Source organism: Anomaloglossus baeobatrachus, chromosome 11 (assembly GCF_048569485.1).
Source record: "Anomaloglossus baeobatrachus isolate aAnoBae1 chromosome 11, aAnoBae1.hap1, whole genome shotgun sequence".
NCBI classification, from domain to species: domain Eukaryota; kingdom Metazoa; phylum Chordata; class Amphibia; order Anura; family Aromobatidae; genus Anomaloglossus; species Anomaloglossus baeobatrachus.
The window spans coordinates 55,363,098-55,384,447 of NC_134363.1; the positions used below are offsets into that span (position 1 = coordinate 55,363,098).

At 42.6% G+C, this 21,350-nt stretch overlaps 1 protein-coding gene across 4 annotated transcripts in view; it reads left to right on the plus strand.

The window, feature by feature from the left end:
• TEAD2 (TEA domain transcription factor 2) overlaps positions 1-21,350 on the plus strand; it is a 129,847-nt gene that overhangs the window by 102,523 nt on the left and 5,974 nt on the right. For 2 of the 4 annotated variants that reach the window (XM_075328783.1, XM_075328784.1), the window contains exons 5-12: positions 2,937-2,948; positions 6,975-7,109; positions 10,809-10,867; positions 14,920-14,984; positions 16,657-16,784; positions 17,948-18,121; positions 19,519-19,659; positions 20,492-20,644. In XM_075328783.1, the coding sequence (XP_075184898.1) occupies positions 2,937-2,948; positions 6,975-7,109; positions 10,809-10,867; positions 14,920-14,984; positions 16,657-16,784; positions 17,948-18,121; positions 19,519-19,659; positions 20,492-20,644 (867 nt within the window). The remainder of the gene's footprint in view (positions 1-2,936; positions 2,949-6,974; positions 7,110-10,808; positions 10,868-14,919; positions 14,985-16,656; positions 16,785-17,947; positions 18,122-19,518; positions 19,660-20,491; positions 20,645-21,350) is intronic. The other 2 variants (XM_075328785.1, XM_075328786.1) reach the window with 2 other exon arrangements.

A 21,350-nucleotide genomic window follows, 5' to 3' on the forward strand; every position in this document is an offset into this window, starting at 1 on the left:
TTTCGGAGATTCTTTGAGGAAGTATGTGCAGAACGAATGACCAATTACTTACATTTGATTTGATAAAATTGGCTCAACCAACTTTATATCCTCATACAAACCTTCCAAGGATGAATTACGTTATCTTTTGGAAGACCATGACCAACCACATCATTATCATCTCCTTAGTTCCAAATATTAATGTAATATAGTCAATGTCAGCCAACTTTTGCCATCCTTACCAATTCGGCAAGAATTCAAATTCTGACGATCTAACAAGCTTCAGTAACTATAGGTTTTCTATAAAATAATTACAATATTATTCTTGGCTGTACACAATCCTGGACTTATCTAAATAGGCTTTTGGTCCGGATTTCTCAACTACAGTCCTCAAGACCCACCAATAGATCATGTTTTCAGGTTTTCCTCATCAGGTTTTCCTTAATGTTTCACAGGTGATGGAATAATACCCTGTCTAACATTGAGGAAAACCTAAAAACATGATCTGTTGGTGGGTCCTGAGGACTGGAGTTGAGAAATACTGCTTTAGGTCAAGGTTGAAAGAAATGATCAAAACAACACGTTGATTTGGTATAATCTTGCATTGTATTACCACCGGTGGAAACAAATGGTCTTATGGCAATAACGCACTGATGTCTTGCTCCTTCATTTTTTCAACCTTGTAAAACAAAACTGGTGAACCGTTTTAAAAATCCTGATTTTTTTTATTTCATGGTAGAACATTTCTATTTTTTTCATCCCCCATAGACATTGGACTAATGTTGGCAGCACCCTCTGATATTGACGGGTTCAACTAACACTCTCATGTGCCTGGGGGCATCGGCCAATTGATTGTTGATGGAAATGTTGATTAGGCTTGTACGATTTTAGACTGCCGATCGCTTTGTTGTGCTGGAGATAAGCAGCTTCCTGAGATCTTCTCAGAAATTTTCAGTCATGTGTATGAGATAGACAGCCGAGATGGCCGTTGGCCGATTGAACGGCCAAAGCATAGTTTGATCGACAGCCATCTATTGTGCATGGAGGCCTTTATGGTTGACAAAATGAAAACCTTTATAAAAAGTTTTTCATCTAATGATGAAAATTCTTTGGAGGAGTCTCTTATTTGTTTAACACTAGAACTACTGAGGTAGTCATTTTAACTACTTTGCAATATGTATTTCTATATAGGTGTCACGAGTCCAGTAGTTCTAGTGTTAATCTCTGCTTTAAAAAGTTGGGAAATGAGGCTCATTCTTCGGAAGTGTGAAGATATTCCATATACATATCAATATTGTTTTGATCTAAGTAGATTAGACTCACATCTACTTGGAGGCTCTTTAGACGTCTCAGTTAGAGTTGAGCGGGTACCTAACTATTCGTACTCACTATACTCATAACGGGTACTGTCTAATACTCGCTTATTCATTCCGAATAGCGTGTGTAATGCAAGTCAATCGGGAAAAACGTGCAAAGTAATGAGTAACCCGAATGCTGTACTATTCCTGTGAGTAGCGAATAGTGCGGAATTCGGGTTACTCGTTACATTTCGAGTATTCCCCATTGACTTGCATTGCACACGCTATTCAAAACGAATATGCGAGTATTAGACAGTACTCGTTATGAGTATAGCGAGTATGAATAGTTAGGTACTTGCTCAACTCTAGTCTCTGACAGATTCTATCAAAAAAGTTGAAAAAAAAATGTAGACTAAATAAAATGATAATAAGAGGCTCATTTTTGAGAAGTTTGAAGATATTCAGTGTCATCATTGGGTTGACTTAAACTAGGACGGACTCCTAATTTCTTCAAGGTTCTATTAGGAACCTGAGTTGCAGATTCCATCTTAAAAACTGAAAAATTACCTGAAATTTGTGCTTATTTTTCCAATAAAATGATGGACACTATGATGGAAATCTGATGGATCCCATTATAAGTTATTGGATCTGTTAGGCATTGTCGGTGTCCTTCACGGATCCGGCAATTCTGTTATTATTTTTATTCTATACCTGGAACAGAAAAATAAAAAAATACTAGAGCAAATATGAACCCAAACTTCACTAATATACCCTGTGCCGTGAGGCCGAAGAGTGACTATCAGTATTACTCTTCAGCTGTACTCTGGCTTTGCATGTGAAGCTATCACCTCGGTTCGGCCAGAGTCCACAGACATGACCACGTTGGAAAAGCCTGTGTTTCACGATGAAGAGTCAGGACACACCACTTCCTAATTTCGAAAGACAAAAGATGCTTGATTAATGTTGCAATAATCCAATGAGTTTAGTTACTGAGAACATGTAGCCCTGAGATGATCATGAAAGCAGCAAATGATCATCTCTTTAGAAAAGGTTCCGTAAATACAGCATCATTGGGTTTGTCAATGTTCCCTTTATTTTGCCCCGCTATATAATGTCTTACAAGCTTGTCTGTGCTACATTATGGGCTTTGATCTGAGACCCCGGTCTTGCTTTGCTTGGCATTATCCAGAATTGGTTATGTGGCAGCAGAGAACATCACTCCATTGTTCGTTAACGGCCAGTTTGCATCACTCTCATGCATTAATGCTGACTTTGCCTGTTTGTGTCCGATAATGCGATCCATCCATAACCATCCATAACATTTACTCCATCTGCATTCCCATTTCCACCAATAAGATATATAAACCTATTTTCTTACATCTCTAACCACCTCATAGCTGCCTGTTGTTTCCCTACATAATCATGCATTCTCGGCAATTGTAACCCATCCAGTTGTTCATTGAATCACATGTATAATTGTTTGATTCACCTTTCCTCCCTCTTCCTATTGTTTTCCTTTTTCTGTATATATTCCTTCCCTTTTGCCCCCTGCCCTTCTTCATTCCAACCAATGCCATCCCAACCAATGCCCCCTCATCCCTCCTTGTGGATTGCAACTTTCCTGTTCTCCGCTCTGGATGACAATCTCTTTGTGTCCAGGCTATGAACATGGTAAGTTGGTGTTTTATCATGTAATAACCTCTTAATCTTCCCATTTATTTGGTCAATGCTAAAAAAAAGTCTACTTCATGTGTATGGTCTTATGTGAAAAAAATACGAGATTTGACTTTTTGTTTGAACTTTTGACTAAATCCCAAGTTTGTGCCAGATACTAAATGTTTGGGCGAAGGACAAAATCTGTTCCAATTATCACTTCTTACACTGAGTCTTGTGTTCTTTAAGGAGAAGACTTGGAAGTTATGTTATGAGCTACCTCGAGAGATTAGACCACACACAGCATTTACCACCTATCCATATAGAAATGGATGATGACCGGGGATCCCATTGCTGTCACCAGTTGTGTTATGAGCTCTCTTGAGAGTTTTGACCACACACAACATTTACCAACTATGCATACAGAAATGGATGATGGCATGGCCGGGGATCCCATTGCGGTCCCCCTCACAATTTCTAAAATGGGATCATGAGCCCAATTCCAGAGAAAATTTCATTGAATTGTGGTCACATATGCTCAAAAATCCTTCCATTCAATGTCTATAGGACTTTCATGCTCATTTAAGAGGACAATGTCATCAAAAAATGACCAGGCTTTTGTGATAAATATATATTTTTTTGTTTACATTTGTGATTTTTTTTTTTCCGTTATCTGTACAATTTGAAATCACATTTTTTTTTTCACTCTAACTTCCTATTTCAGGAAATCCACATGTACATTAGCATCAATGAACAGACTGTGTCTTTTGTATTGTAGCATCTAATGAGTGTGTGAGAAGGTCATCGTGAAAGAAGGAGAAGCAGACGAGCTGTGATTTCATCCGTTGCGAATGGTGGATCATGTGCTATTGTATTATTACTATCATTGTAATCATGTCTGTGATGGTAATGAGACTTCTGATAACTCTTCAGGAAGTAGGGGATTAAAATAGCCTAGAATGAAAAGTGCAAGATTACAAATGTACTATTTTTGTGTTTTTAATACAGATCATGATATAAAAAAACAACATTAAATCATTGAAACCTATGGATATTGGCAGGATTATTTATATCTCATATGGGAACCTGATGGCTAACCCCAGGAGTCAGTCTTGTTGAAAGGCCGCCATAATCCAATGACTCTAGGCACCTTTAGAGTCCGTGTCAGCAAAAAATGAAGTTTAAATTAAGTTTTTACATCAATACATATTTTTTTTTCTATTCCCTATATCATTATTTATACTAAAAACATTCTGAAATCCTGCAATTTTCAAAATTAGTCATCTCATTATCATCACAGGCATGAAAGCTAATGCCTATGTAGACAACATTGGGTCTACCATTCACAATAGGTTGTGTCATATCTCGACTCCTCCTCTTCTCTGCACAGTGACCTCTGCACAGGTGACAGATCATGCCAACAACACTGTCTCATAGATTTCATTGAAAATCTCCAGATTATTGCTGTTTATAATCTATGCGGCTGCTGTAATTGATCTTAACAGAACATCAGGCAAGATGGCTATCAATAGTAATCATTTAAATAAATTAGAATAAATATATAATAATATAGGTGATACATTCCCTTTCAGCTTACATCATACATAACCTTATTAGGTCAGTGGATTGATATGCTGAGGTATCAAAAACTACAGTGTGGTCAACAAGACCGCTATTGGCATCCTCACTCATGGTCAGCGCCACTCCCTGTTGAAACTTCTCCACCATAGAAAAGAGACTTTAATTCAATTTTCTTTACAAGCTTGTGATGTCAGAGGACACAGAAGTGGAAAACTTCATATTATTACATGGTCTATAAAGAATCAAGAGGCTCCCATACACATATCACTAATTTTGGCTGGATCAGCCTTACCAGTAGAATCGGCCAACAGTCTAACGTGTATGGGAGTCTCCCAACTTTCCCTAAGAGAGGGATCCAGCCTATTGGATTTCCAATTGATGAACCTTCTGTTCAACATCGAGCTGTCAGAGAAGTCTGGCAAGGTCTCTATCATACCAAGCTCAGGCCAAGCCAAACCTTTCGAGTCATTCAGCCAACAGCTATGTGATATGTATAGGGGTCCCCAACAGATGTTGTTGGCGAGAGAAGGATCCAACCTGTTGGATTACCAATGGACGATCCATTTGTTCAGCATCGAGCTGCCATAGGAGTATGTCAACGGCTCTATCCTAGCAGACACAGGAGTTCTCAGACAATCCGAACCTTCCTGTATATAGAGGGAGTCATTCAGCCAACAGCTATGTGATATGTATAGGAGTCCCCTATGGATGTTGTTGGCGAGAGAAGGATCCAACCTGTTGGATTTTCAATGGATGATCCTTTTGCTCAACATTGAGCTGTCATAGGAGTATGGCAATGGCTCTATCATAGCAGGCACAGGAGTGCTTGGCCAATCCGAACCTTTCTGTATACAGGGGAAGTAATTCAGCCAATAGCTATGTGATATGTATAGGGGTTCCCAACAGATGTTGTTGGCGAGAGAAGAATCCAACCTGTTAGATTTCCAATGGACGATCCTTTTGTTGAACATCGAGCTGTCAGAGGAGTATGGCAACAGCTCTGTCATAGCAGCCAACGGAGTGCTTGGCAAGGCCTAACCTTCTGAATATAGGGGGAGTCATTCAGCCAATAGCTTTGTGATATGTATAGGGGTCCCTGGCAGATGTTGTTGGCAAGAGAAGGATCCAACTTGTTGGATTTCCAATTGTTCAGCGTCGAACTGTCAGAGGAGTATGGCAATGGCTATATCACATCATATACGGGAGTGCTCAGCCAGGCCTAACCTTCCTTTATATAGGGGGAGTCATTCAGCCAACAGCTATGTGATTTGTATAGGGGTTCCCAACAGATGTTGTTGGCCAGAGAAGAATCCAACCTGTTGGATGTCCAATGGACGATCCTTTTGTTCAGTGCTGAGATAAACCGCTGTCAGGTGTCTGGCAATGGCTCTACCATAGAAGACACAGTAGCCGAGCCTATTTATGGGGGGACTTTCTCAGCCAACAGTTATCTAATGTGTATGGAGGGCCTTTAGAGAGTTTGACAGATGGTGCCACCATCACACATACTAGTTCTTCTTCCACTATGTATGACCATGACATGTCTTGGAAGCCTTTCGTTTTGTAATTTTTGGATTTGCTCTCCTATCATTGACCCTTTTATGCTTTATATGTTGGGATGATTTTGTTGCTGTTCTAGAAAGTTGCATGTTTTTGTATATTGATATCTTTTGGTTTATCTCTTTGTTGCGCTTGTGTGTTCCATGCTCTCCATGCCGCGCAATGTGGATGCAAAATGAATGAATATTTTGCATTAATGTTAAACAATAAGAAATAAATTCCTTTCTTAGAACTTTGATCGTTTTACCCTCGATTGATCTCACAGGCAGCAAAATATGTTATGAGGTGGCGATTTTTTTATTCTGTTCTTCCTCCTTGTCAACTTGAAAAATGAGTCCTCCAAGCATCTGCCTGAAGGAAACCTCCAACTCAATGACGTAAAACTAAGCCATTAGTATAAGAAAAAGCAGTAGTAAGAAATAAGTTGTAAATAACCAGAAGAACATATTTCTTAAAATACACATTTTTTTTTTACTAAATCACCTGATCAAGGGTAAAGGACTTCAGAAAGTTTGCTAAAGTTTATTATAAAAATTATAAAAATTAAAATTTGCCAAAAAAGTGCTCTATGGACAGTATAAAGTAGTTTTCAATTACTTGAATACTCCATATTCTAAAAAGCAAATATTTTTGATATTTCCATCCTGACAACAATTTAATCTAATATTTTTTAAGGATTTTTTTTTTAATTAATCTAATTTTAATTATTATTATTTTTTTTTATGTGTTGACTTTTGTGTGCATCGTGGATGATGCAGCTTCTTCAATGAGAACAGATTTATTTCGTCTCCTTGAAAATATTTTTTTTTCCTCAACATTAATTTGTATTTTTTTTAATGATCTCTACTGGATATGTAGAGTTTGTTCATGGTGGTTTATGTTGTTTTTGTGCTCATGTTGCAGGATCAGGTAGCAAAAGATAAAGCTCTGCAGAGTATGGCAGCGATGTCTTCAGCACAACTTATATCTGCGACGGCCATTCAAAATAAACTGGGGGTGCCCAGTATATCACAGACCTCATTCCCCCCCAATGCAGGGGTAAGTGTTATAGTCCGGTTATTCGCAACTAATGTTGAGGTTTTGCTTCTGTTCCTGGAACCAAATGGTATTAAAAGCTGGTAAGGGGAGCCAGGCATGCTTAAAAGGAACCGGTCAGGTTCGATAACGCTATTAACCTGTAGACATAGGGTAATTCTGCAGGTTAATAGTATTCTGAAGGTGCTGAAAGTGCAGCTCCTGGGAGAAAATTAACTTTATTCCTCCCAGTAGCTGCCAACTTTCAGTAATACAGGTGTGCTGTTGCAGCTACAGTCACCGCTCACAATTCTGTGAATGGCGGCTTTATGCAAAACCCTAGTACTTTGACTGACAGCCGGCTCTATAGTGCATCAGTACAGAACCGGCTGTCAGTCAAAGTGCTGGGGAGTGCTTACAGATACTGGGCACTCTGTACTTAGTGGTGATTTTAGCTGCAGCGGCACACCTGTATTACTGAAAGCTAGTGGCTCCCTGGAGGAACAAAGTTCATTTTCTCCTTGGTGCCACATTTTCTGCACCTTCATAACACTAATACTATGCAGTTAACCGCATGTCTGCAGGTTAGTAGGGTAATACTAAAGCCTCTAATGATCTACTAACCACTAAATCTAATGGTTGCTGTTGATTCTCCTGGATCTCTCAGCTGCATTCGATACAGTGGATCACCAGCTCTTCCTCACTGTGCTCCGCTCTATCAAGGACACCGCTCTCCTGGTTCTCCTCCTACCTCTCTGACCGTATCTTTTGCTGGCTCCTATTCCTCTGTCAGTGTTCCTCAGGGGTCAGTCCTAGGCCTCCTCCTCTTCTCTCTATACACCACCCTTATTGGACAATCCATCAGCAGATTCGGTTTCCAGTACCATCTCTATGCTGATGACACCCAATGATTAACTTCTGCTCCTGACATCACCCCTAGATTGTCTGTCTGCTGTCTCCAACACCATGTCCTCCCTATATCTTAAACTGAATTTCTCCAAAACTGAACTTTTTGTGTTTCCCCCTCTATTAACTGACTTATACCCAATATATCAATTACCTTTCGTGATTCAACCATAACTTACAAGCACCACACTTGCTGTCTTGGGATCATATTTGACTCAGAACTTTCCTTTATTCCCTATATGCAATATATTCGCTAGCTCATGTAACCAGCATCTTAAAAACATCTCCAGAATCCGATAGTTTCTCACTTTTGAAACTTCAAAAACTCTTACTGTCGCATTTATTCATTCTCGTCTGGACTATTGCAACTCTTTACTGATTGATCTCCCTCCCAATAAACTTTCTCCTCTCCAAGCCATCCTGAATGTGGCACCCAGGGTCGTATTTCTGTCCAGCCATTTCACTAATGCCTCCACCTTGTGCCAGTCATTGCACTGGTTACCTAATGGTTACAGAATACAATGCAAACTTATCTCTCTCATCCAAAATCTCTTCACAGTTCCTCATCACCCTACATGTCCTCACTCTTCTCTGTCTATCACCCTACTTGTGCCCTGATTTCTGCAACTGATCAAAAACTAACATCCTCCAAAATCTGAACTTCGCACTACCATCTCCAAGAGTTCTCACGTGCTGCGCCAGTGTTCTGGAATGAACTATCCTAAACGACTAATATCTATCCCCCATGTTTTTAAGCATGCTTTTGTTCCTGCACCTCTTTTCCTGAGATATAACACCTTTTTCACCTATATGTAAATCTAGTTTTCTTAGTCAAAGAGGACTGGTCTTCAAAACTTTCTGTGGGGTAATTTTTGAGGACCACACCCAGATGGCTAAAAAGATATGTTAGAAGGAAGATGGGGCCATATATCATAACCGGAGAGACGCAGGAGCAAAAAAAAATATACCTAGATTCAGGAGAACAGCAAAATTTACACCCGGTAAAAAAGTTCCAAATTTATGGCAGATGGTCCTCTTTATAGGAAATATTCAGTTATGTGTACCACTTATATTTTCTAATATATTCTGCCAAATTTTGGTTTCTGATCTCAGTGCTATGGATAAGGGAGGTGGAAATTTTAATAAATTACAAAATATAAGCTATGACCTCCACTTACCGTAATTTTCATACATTTACCCTATTTGTTGGACAACTTCTCCACATTATCGTGTACTTTGCCGTGCGTGGAGAAACCATCACAGAAGTGGTTATGAAAGACTATGCCCCCTATCCCTACTCTGTGAACCAAATCCTCTAATAAGTATTTGACCTCTCCAAATATTAATGACAAAAATATTTAACTTATGCAGGATAGGCAGACAGGGCTATATGAAGCCAAACGTAAATGGCCGTCAAGAGAGGAATCATCCTCCCAATTACCAGGGAATTTTTTTCGGTAGACCCAGACTCTGACACTAAAGACAATTGCATGTGGAGCTGATTTTAGAGCGAAGGACTGGTCTCTATGGTCTATTTGTTATGGACTGAGTTGTAAATAATCTATTTGACTTAATTTATGATATATCCTGTGGTTATAATTATCAATTATATCTACAAAGATTCCCATGGAACTATTTCAAGGATGAGTGAGGAAGAGCAAGGATGAGTGAGGAAGAGCAAGAATGAGTGGGGAAGAGCAAGGATGAGTGGGGAAGAGCAAGGATGAGTGGGGAAGAGCAAGGATGAGTGAGGAAGAGCAAGAATGAGTGGGGAAGAGCAAGGATGAGTGGGGAAGAGCAAGGATGAGTGGGGAAGACCAAGGATGAGTGGGGAAGACCAAGGATGAGTGGAGAAGAGCAAGGATGAGTGGGGAAGAGCAAGCATGAGTGGGGAAGAGCAAGCATGAGTGGGGAAGAGCAAGGATGAGTGGGGAAGAGCAAGGATGAGTGGGGAAGAGCAAGGATGAGTGGGGAAGAGCAAGGATGAGTGGGGAAGAGCAAGGATGAGTGGGGAAGAGCAAGGATGAGTGGGGAAGAGCAAGGATGAGTGGGGAAGAGCAAGGATGAGTGGGGAAGAGCAAGGATGAGTGGGGAAGAGCAAGGATGAGTGGGGGAGAGTAAGAATGAGAAGGGAAAAACAAGGATGAGTGGGTAAAAGCAAGGATGAGTGGGAAGAGCAATAATGAGTGGGGAAGTGCAATAATGAGTGGGGAAGTGCAAGGTTAAGTGGAGAAGTGCATGGATCAGTTGGAAAAGTGCAAGGATGAGTGGGGAAGAGCAAGGATGAGTGTGGAAGAGCAAGGATGAGTGTGGAAGAGCAAGGATGAGTGTGGAAGAGCAAGGATGAGTGTGGAAGAGCAAGGATGAGTAGAGAAAAACAAGGATGAGTGGAGAAGTGCATGAATCAGTTGGAAAAGTGCAAGGGTGAGTAGGGAAGTGCAATAATAAGTGGGGAAGGGGAAGGTTCAATGGGGAAGTGCAAGACTGAATGTGAAAGTACAAAAATGAGTGGAGAAGTGCAAATATGAACTTAGTGCCTACTGCAAGTAGGGAAGGATCCATTGAGTAGAGAAGTGCATGGATCAGTTGGAAAAGGGCAAGAATGTGTGGGGAAGTGCGAAGATGAGTGGGGAACAGCAAGGTTGAGTTGGGAAGAGCAAGGATGAATGGGAAAAGACATTCTTACCTTACACAAAGTATGGTGCATAGAGACCATACAATCTTTATGCCGATAGTGAGAATCTGAGGGCATAAATGTATCACATGTGATTGGGAAAAAGATTTTACATTTTTTTTTTCATTGTTTGTATTTTCCAGTCTCCAGACTTTTTCCAGTTCTGGCCTGGAGGAGCTGGCCCGCCCCGGCCTACACAGGAGTAAGTGTTCCTCGTTTCGGAATTTTCTCTTTACCTTCTCTCTATCAAGCTCATTGTTGGCCCATATAAAGGACAAGCAAGTTGCCAAGCAATGCGTAGACTTTGCCTTTCGCAACCCTCTCCACCACCATCCTCTTTCTGAGTTGCAGATGTGTCCTTGGAGCCTTTTTTATGACCATATCTAGTAACCTTTATAGCATTTCTTTATAACTTGACACCATATGTCACTTCTTGACTTGCCGGATGTACACGGTCATGTAGCTGGCCTATAATAATAATAATAATAATCTTTATTTCTATAGCGCCAACATATTCCGTAGCGCTTTACAATTCAGGAGGATCATATACAAACAAGTAACAGTTATAGAAATACAATATTTAGAGGGGAGAAAAAAAATACAACCCTGCTCGTGAGAGCTTACAATCTACAATGAGATGGGGGGAGAGGCAAGGTTCAAGTGCTTATTTACAATGACAATCCAACCATCTCACGGAAATGGGGCTGGATAATGGTTTCCTGGACCAGTGGGCCCGAGCCTTGAGATGCCTTTGGGTGCCATGGAGTTTGATGTGGAGCTATGTTGTGAGAGGTTGTAGAGGGACTATGTGAATCGAATCTGATTAGGGAGTGTGATAGGCCGCCCTAAAAAGATGCGTCTTTAGGGTGCGTCTGAAGCTGAGTAAGTTGTGATTTGTCCTAACTTCTTGGGGTAGAGCGTTCCAGAGGGTTGGTGCAGCTCGGAAGAAGTCTTGGATCCGGGAGTGGGAGGTTCGAATTAGTGTGGATGTTAGTCGAAAGTCGCTTGCAGAGCGTAGAGAACGGGTGGACTGATAGACAGAGAGGAGGGTGGAGATGTAGGGGGGTGCTGCACTGTGGAGAGCTTTGTGGGTGAGAACAAGCAGTTTGAATTGGATCCTATGATATATGGGCAGCCAGTGCAATGACTGGCACAGAGCAGAGGCATCCGAGTAGCGGTTAGCCAGATAGGTGACCCGGGCTGCTGCATTAAGGATTGACTGTAGAGGAGAGAGTCTAGTTAGGGGGAGACCAATTAATAGAGAGTTACAGTAGTCCAAGCGAGAGTGGATCAGGGCCACGGTGAGGGTTTTTGTCGTTTCCATTGTGAGAAAGGGGCGGATTCTAGAGATGTTCTTGAGGTGCAAGCGGCAGGTGCGGGCAAGAGATTGTATGTGGGAGGTGAAGGAAAGATCAGTGTCAAGTATAACCCCCAGGCAGCGGGCTTGCGGCCTAGGACTTATCGTTGTGCCACACACAGAGAGGGAGATGTCAGGTTGAGGAAAGTTGGAAGATGGAGGGAAAAGAAGAAGTTCAGTTTTGGAAAGGTTAAGTTTCAGATAGAGAGCAGACATGACATTGCAAACTGCAGTCAGGCAGTCACTGGTGTTCTGTAGTACAGCGGGGGTGAGCTCAGGGGAGGAGGTGTATAGCTGTGTGTCATCAGCATAAAGATGGTACTGAAAGCCAAATCTGCTGATGGTCTGACCAATTGGGGCAGTGTAGAGGGAGAAAAGAAGAGGGCCAAGGACTGAGCCTTGAGGGACCCCAACAGTGAGAGGAAGAGGAGAAGATGTGGAGCCAGCAAATGATACACTGAATGAGCGGCCAGAAAGATAGGAAGAGAACCAGGAAAGAACAGTGTCCTTTAGGCCGATAGAGTGGAGCATAGAGAGAAGGAGATGGTGGTCAACAGTGTCAAAGGCAGCAGAAAGGTCAAGAAGAATAAGCAGAGAGTGGTCACCGTTACGTTTTGCTGTCAATAGGTCATTGGTCACTTTGACAAGGGCAGTTTCTGTTGAGTGTAAAGGGCGGAAGCCAGACTGTAAAGGATCTAGAAGAGAGTGAGAGGAGAGGTAGCGGGTGAGGCGAGAGTAGACCAGGCGCTCCAAGAGTTTAGAGATGAAGGAGAGATTGGAGACTGGTCTGTAGTTGCTTGTGCAGGACGGATCAAGAGAAGGTTTTTTTAATAATGGAGTAATGATAGAGTGTTTGAGGGAGGAGGGGAAGATACCCGAAGAGAGAGAGAGATTGAAGATTTTAGTTAGGTGAGTGGCGACAACCGGAGAGAGGGACTGGAGTAGAGGTGTGGGGAAGGGATCAGTAGGGCAAGTTGTAGGACGAGAGGAGGATAGGAGCCTGGAGACTTCCTCCTCTGTGACTGGGTCAAATGTGGAAAGTGAGCTGGATGGAATATGGGGAGGGATGGGATTCACAGGGCTTGGTGGCTGGGAGCTGATCTCTTGGCGGATGTTTTCTATTTTCTCTGTGAAATACGAGGCCAGGTCATCAGCATGAAGGGCTGTGACAGGGGTCTGTACTTTGGGACTGAGGAGGGAGTGAAAGGTGTCAAAGAGTTTTTTTGGATTGTTGGCAAGTGAGGAAACAAGGTTGGTGAAGTAGGTCTGTTTGGCGAGGTGAAGGGAATAGTTATAGGTCCTTAACATGAACTTGTAGTGGATGAAGTTTTCTGGTGTGCGGGTTTTCCTCCATAGGCGTTCGGCGCTCCTGGAGCATCGCTGGAGAAATCGAGTTTGTGATGTGAGCCAGGGCTGTTTTACTCTGTGTTTGGTCTTTCTGAGGGTGAGGGGCGCTACTTGGTCTAGCGTAGTCCTGAGTGTGTCATTGTAGTGCTTTACAGCCAGATCAGGACAGGAAAGTGAGGATATAGGGGACAGTGATGTGTGTAAAGAGTCTGAAAGTGTCTGAGAATCGATGGCCTGTAGGTTTCTGAATGTGTGATTGGTGGGAGTGTGCTGGGGCGGACGAGGGTTTGTGAGCTTGAAGGAGAGGATGTTGTGGTCAGAGAGGGGAAGAGGTGAGTTGTCAAAGTGAGAGATTGAGCAGAGGCGGATAAAGACCAGGTCAAGGGTGTTACCATCTTCATGTGTCTCAGAGGATGAGAGCTGTGAGAGGCCAAGGGGGGTCACTCAGAAATCCCCCGCGCTGGCTACCAGTACGTCACAATCGGGGGGTAACAAGTGGGGGTCACCCCTCCTTTATACCTCCCGACCGACAGACAGAGCACGTGACGCGCTCTCTAGCGCCCCTCTTATAGTCAGGCCAATTATGGAATTGCCCGACAATAAGCAAGGAGGCCGCTATACTACTTATGCCGATTATTGAAGGGTCCCCGGTGAGAGTAGGGTATATATTCCCCCGACCTCCGCGGGCGGAATATATAAAACCTCCCTGAATCTCACTGGCCTCCCCACAATAATCCTTGGCACAACTCGCTGCCACCAACCGATTTACGGTAACTATTAGCCGAACACACAGACGTGGGATTCAAGATCGAGATAACAGAACAGCCCAAGATTAATTATATAATTTAATCAGCCTAAAGCACACTAGAACTACAATATATACAATAGGGAATCTACAGAATATACATATGTCAGAGTACAGTTACAATCAAAGCATGGGTTACAAACAGGCATACACAGTTCCAGCAGTTACCTTGTTGCGTCTGGCCACAGGGGGGCGCTGTAGACCAGGTTTCCAGGAACTCCCACAGATGTTTCCTACACGTGCCCCCAGCGAAAGAACACTGGAAAATGGCCGAAGTAGGGTTATCAACCTGGGCAAATCCAGGTCCCCTCCTACCTTAGTGACCTCACAGGGAAGCACTGCCACTCCCCCTGCATGGATCAGAATTATCCAGCAAAGGGGATATTGGCCATAACTTTGCCTGGGAGCGTCGTAGGCAGACGCCAATGCTCTCATTGTGACAGTTATGAATTTAGCTACAGAACGAGGGGACTCATGACCTGTCTGCCAGTTCCCCATTGGCTGATATCACGCCTGGGGCATTTCCCAATGTCCTGCTCCCATAAAAAGGGTGTGCCGGCATCGTCCGCATGCGGAGACACCATTTTTATGGTTGCCATATTGCCTATCTCTTCATAATCTCATGTTCACCTCTTGTCCTTTTTTTCACATGAACTGCTTCATGGAGAAAGGAGTCAAAGGTGAATTGGTTTCCAGCGTCTTCATACAGTCATGTTTATTTTACCATTTGTATTATTTTCTTTAGTGTTAAGCCGTTTTCCCAGCCTCCATATCCCCTGCAGCCTGCTGCCCCCCCTCCTCCTGTACCAGGTACCATTCACTTTCATACGCTTTTTTATATTTTATGTGCATTACTTTGTTTAATGTTCTTTTTTGTTTTTTTTTACAATACATAATTTTGTATTTTTATTTGCTTTTATATATTTTTCCTCCATTTATTTTGCATTTTATACGTTGATGCATGGCAACTTTTTGGTTGCACAATGTTTGGCCATAATCATAAGCTCAAATAATATAATTTAGCTATATTTTTTAATTTTGCTGCAATTAGAATTTTTCATTACTCTATTTTTCATCAAAAATCAATTAACTAAACAGGTCAAGCTATACAACCCTCCTTCACCGGTGGCTTAATGACACACCTATCAGATGTGCCATAGTTTCAGTTGTTTTTTCATTTTTACAGTGAAGCTTTAAGGGATTCTGTTAAGATCAACCACCCCCATAAATTGCATTTGAGTATATGCAGATCTTTAAAATGTAAAGTCATCGACACCTTTATATCCTCTATCTGTTGTTGCATTCCCAATTAATTTGTATTTTCGCTCATATATAAATTAGGTGTTAAGTGCTGTAGGAGTGACCTAGCACTTCCCGGGCCTCTGCCTTCCAAAGTTGATTCCCTGCCCAGCACCAGTCTCTTTAGCTTGGGTGATGTCACGCGCCAGAAACGGAAATCAGACCGTGAGCTATCATACAAGCTTGTACTGGGCGGTAAAACAACCTTGGAAGACAGAGACAAGTTAAAAGAGCTTGGCCACTCCTTTAACATTTATAACTGGTCCTTAGGATTGGTCATCAATGTCTGATCGGCCGGGGCCCAACACCCTGCACCCCATCCAATCAGCTGTTACCGGTAACGGCAGCATGCAGCCGGAAATGCTCAGCTCCGGAGCTGTCCCGTCTTCTGATAATGGCCTCAGCCAGGTTCTGCTCATCCGCCTCCTATTTATTTGAATGGGAGGGAGATGTGCAGTATCCAGTCCCGGCCACTATCAGTTGACTGGTCTTGGTGTTGGGATGGCAGCATGCCGATGGAAATGCTCAGTTCCGGAGCTGCCCCGTCAACTGACTAGATACTGCACATCCTCTTCCCATTCAAATCAAGAGGAGCAGATGAGCAGTACCCGGCTGCAGCCGCTATCAAAAGACGGGGTAGCTCTGAAGTTGAGCATTTCCTGCCATTTGCTACCACCACCGAGAACAGCTGATTGGTGGGGGTGCGGGGTGTCAGACCCTAACCAATCTGACATTGATGACCTATCCTAAAAGTGTTAAAGTAGTGGCCAACCTCTTTTAGTCCTCTGTCATGCCCGGATCACTTAATGCCTCAATTGTATATGAATGAAAACACTAATTACTCAGGAATGCAGCAACAGATAGAAGATATAAAGGTGTCAATGGATTTGCATTTTGAAATCCTGCATGTTCATATACCTGGTTTAGGGGGGTTATCTTACCAACCAATTCCCTTTAAAATATAGATTCATATTTGATGATCCTGCTGTGCAAATCTGTGGGCAGGCTACAGGTTATTGTACCTGATAAACGAGGTAATGATTCAGTTTTTATACATTTCAGAGCATTATTGACTTGGAATAATATAGACATAAGCCCAAGCTGCTATGTCGTAGATTCAAGTATACTTTTTAGTCTATAGTGAGGGATATATATGTTTTAACTCCTTTTCACTACTTTTTAGGTTACAGTGTAAGTCCCGCCAGCCTCTCCCCAACAGGTCCCGCATGGCAGGGTCGCTCTATCGGGACGCCGAAACTGCGCCTTGTTGAATTTATGGCTTTTATGGAACAACAAGGAGAACCTGATGCAGTAAGTATAAGAGACGATGGTGGACAGAACCCATAAAAATAGAAGATCGGCCAGTACTAAGACTGGCTTTGTGAAGACAACGAACCAGAGTGATACAAGGACGCCTCTTAAAATTTGTCAGATATTTATGGCTCTGAAATCTAAATTTATGTTAATTCCTCCTGTTCCCCACAATCAATGGGGTTTAGTCTGTTTGATTTGGAGATTATGGCTTTTCTCATTGCCCTCCGAATTTCAATACTTGAAAATTTTGGAGGTAAATTACGTTCGTCATGACATTTTAGTGGCACAGTATAAGCCAAAACCTGATTAATAATTTGTGTGTACCAGATAATGATCATAAGCCCATATAATGCCTAGCCGGAACGTGTCGGGGTTTTCATTTCCCCATGGTGGATTTCTGTTTGCATGACAATTTTAATGGAAAAATAAATCAGAAATGTCAAGCTACCACTAGGGGGCACTGGGACTGGTAAGAGAACTTCTGAGTGTAGTTAGACAGAAGCCCAGTAGAAATCGCTAACACAAGAGCAGGGATAGTCAATCAGTCAAGGTCTATGCCGAGATGTCATGTCTGTACCGAGGAGAAAACAAGCCAAAGTCAAAGAACAGAGCCGAGGTCGGATACCGAGAGAGCAACTAAGCAAAGGGGAGGGAGTAGAGGACATGGAACAGGACCGGAGTCCTGAGCACAGGAAAGAATGGAGGTAGGGTCGGGAAGGAAGGATGGAGGTCAGGACAGGCCGGGGAAATGGAGGTCAGGTCAGGTCGGGGGGACAGGGTTCAGGTCGCCGGGACAGAGGTAAGGTCAGGTCGGGGAGGAGGGAAGGAGGTTAGGTTGGACAAAAGGGATTGAGGTCAGAACGAACCTTACCAGGTAGCAGGACAAGAAACAGAGAACTTCTCTCAGGAACAGTGCACACAGTAGAGCAGGAACTATCACTGGCGGCGTCCCGGAGGTAGCAGCACCAAGATATGGCGGCACAACCCCTGGAACAGGCCTAAACCCCTAAGGCAGGATACATGCACCGGTTCAGGAACAGCAGAGCCATGCATGAATCATGACAGGAAGGGTCCTCTTCATCGCCGGAAATTTTGCTTCCTCGTCTACCAGATGATGACTTTTCGTAACTCCACGTTGTATCCTTGATTTCTCCTAACAGTATAACAAACATCTGTACGTACACATCAGCCAGTCGAACCCCTCCTATAGTGATGCGTTACTGGAGTCGGTGGATGTACGTCAAATCTACGACAAGTTTCCAGAGAAGAAGGGAGGACTAAAAGAACTTTACGAGAAGGGTCCGCCGAATGCCTTCTTTTTGGTGAAGTTCTGGGTAAGATTAGCAAAAGAATTTATAGCCACATTTTTTGCACTTTTTGCAAATTCTTTTATGTTTCAATTAAAAAAAAATCTATATGTGATATTCATAAATATTTTTATGTTTATTGACTTAAGATGAAAATGGTGTAAAGGGACACATGGAAGATTAATGAAGTGTATCACAATGGTTGCCGCTGTCTGCTAAGATTTTTTTAAAGCATTTTAGACACATTTTTTTTTGCACCATAGTTGTCGTGCATTTAGCAAATTTTAGGACTTTATTTATCCAGGCACTTTTAAAAAAGTATTTTTTTGGGTGCAAATATCTACAGGTAACTTGTCACCTTTGGAAAATGCTATTTACCTGCAGATATGGGGGTTAATCTGATGGCAAGTAGCATTAAACCACCACCAGGCTGCCTTACTGAGAGTGTGGTTACAGGGGAAAAAAAAGAACTTATTTCCTCCTGGGAGCCGCCGGCTTTCAGTCATGGAGGCATGTACAGAATGGCTACAGTCATTGCTCGCATTGTTACTTTGACAGCCAGGCTTGCAGTGCCTTTGCACAGAGTGAGCTGTCAATCAAAATACTAGGGCATGCTTACAGACTCCGCTCATACTATAGTGAGCTATGACTATCTATACCCACTCTGTGCACACCCCCATGACTGAAAGCAGGAGGAAATAAGTTAGTTTAATTTTTCCTGATTGCCACGCTTTCAGAATGGCGCCCATACAGCATTGTAATGCTATTTACCTGAATACTAACCCTATATTTGCAATTCAGAGGTGACAGATTCTCTTTAAGACGTGCCTAATACCAATCTAGGTAATTCAGACAAACAAATCCTCGGAGAAGTAGCCCTATTGTCTCGCAAAGCAAAGTTGGGCCTGAACTTCTGAGTCGTGGACTCTCGGCATGCAGAGCTGGATCCCTCGAGCCTCTGAGGCTGCTCTTGTAGTGAAAGAGCAAGATCTCGCCAGATCCTATATTTTCCACTAATTAATGCCTGTAGTATACATTCTTAAACTGTTACCGCTCTATTAAAGTTACCGCTTGGTATAATCTTAAAAAGGAACATGGTAGCTCTAGATTGATGGAAGGAAAGAGATTCGCTGCTCCGGGGCATTGTGGGTTCCTACTCTGCAGGCCGGTAACCCACAACCCAGAAATTCAGCTATGACTTTGCTAAAATGTTGGGCTATTTTGGGGAATACTAGGGCAACTTCTTTCAATCTGGGCCTGCCCACTATTTTATTAAATAAAAAGGGTAGCCCCAGATTGATGATAGAGGTATGCTCTAAATTTGCATTAGTTGGATTTATTGAGAGTTTGGCACATCTTTTATTAGAAAATTTGCCTTTAATGTTGCTGTATCATATGTTGACTATGAATTTGTTTTTGGACAGGCTGACCTCAATACTAGCATTCAGGATGAGCCAGGTGTCTTCTACGGTGTCAGTAGCCAGTATGAAAGCCCAGAGAACATGACCATCACTTGTTCCTCAAAAGTGTGCTCCTTTGGGAAACAAGTAGTGGAGAAAGTAGAGGTGAGTGTTAGTGGTACTTCTATGTGGTTTGTGTACGGAGTGCACACCTATGTGCAGCATGTGTTGTGTAATGCTTACAGCATGTGTAGAGGCAGTGAGCTGGAGTAGTAGACCCACTGGACCACAGGGGGGGCCCCAAGCTTAACTAAGCACCTACAACGAGATGGACGCCAGGTACCACTCCCAGGGTAGTGACTGGGACTGTGGCAGCTTATCCCCAGAGGAGGAGACGGACTCAGGTATAGGCATAGATGCAGACAGGTACAGGCGAGATGGCTGAGACAAACATGCAGGTGGATATGGACTGATAAGATTGGCATGAGAGGGACACATAGGCATGAGAAGGCAGGTACAGGGGGACTGACAAAGAGAAAAGGGACCTAACAACTAGCTAGCAGACTGGTAGCCAAACTAAGGATGTTGCACAGGCACCTCCCCTAATGGGAGGGTGCCTTAAATACATAGTGCCTCTCAACCATAGGCACTGGAAATAGTATGCCGTCCTTTAAGAGCAGCGCCGCTGCACACGCGCATGCCCTAAGCACACTTCCGGGAGACCTGAGCTGTATATAAGACCCTGGCAGAAGGAGCAATCAGGCGCACACGTGGACTGCCACAGCGCAGTGGGGAGAAAGGCTTCCTTGCAGGGACATCGCTACATTTAACTGGGTAATTTGGGCTTAAACCATGTCCACCATACTCCAAAGAAGAATTGTATTAAAATGTAATGAATGTTGTAACATCCCACAGTAATGAGATCATTACTAGCGCCCATTTAGAATGTCTTTCATCTTGGATAATTTGTGGTCTATCTGTTCTCTTTGGTTTACAGACAGAATACGCCCGGTTTGAAAATGGTCGTTTCCTTTATCGCATCCATCGTTCGCCGATGTGTGAATATCTTATCAACTTCATCCACAAATTGAAGCAGCTTCCTGAAAAGTACATGATGAATAGTGTGTTAGAAAACTTCACTATACTACAGGTAAAAAGGGGAATAAGACGTGGAGCATTTTCTTAAAGTGTTATTTTGAGGATCTTGATATTGGTTACCTATTCTTGAAATTGGCTATCATTATCAGATTGATGAGGGTCTGATTTCTGACACTCCATCAGTCAGCTGATGGATGGGGATGAAATACCAATTATTCTCCCACCACAGCCCAGTAATTTGGCAGTGACTATATCTGGTCCTACAGTCCTCTTCAGATCAGCCCTTTTCAAGAAAATGGGTTGCGTTGCAGTGCCATTTTGCATGAAAACAATAAAGTGAATGTTCTTTAAGGAATCTGTCAGCAGTTTTTTTTTCCCAGTGACGTGTCACTTACTGAGCTGTGTTTTATCAGCAGCAAGTTATCAATACAGGACTAATTTTATCATGCCTGTTTGTGTAATCCCACTCCCAAAACTGATTATCAGCTTTCTGTCAATGTACAGTGTACACAGATAGCCGCCAATCAGTGGTGTGGACGGGGTTATACACAGCTCAGCATTCTGAGCTCTGTTAGATCTGCAGTGATTTTATCAAAGTGCAAAACAGAAAGGGACCCATTACTGAAATCAAGGTTTCTGTCTTTACATTCTGCTGCTCTCAGATTACATAGCAAAAGTCCTGGTGACAGATTTCCATTAAGAATAACTAAACTTTTTTTCTTAATTATCGATCAACCTCGGTAAAGTTGTTACTTTGT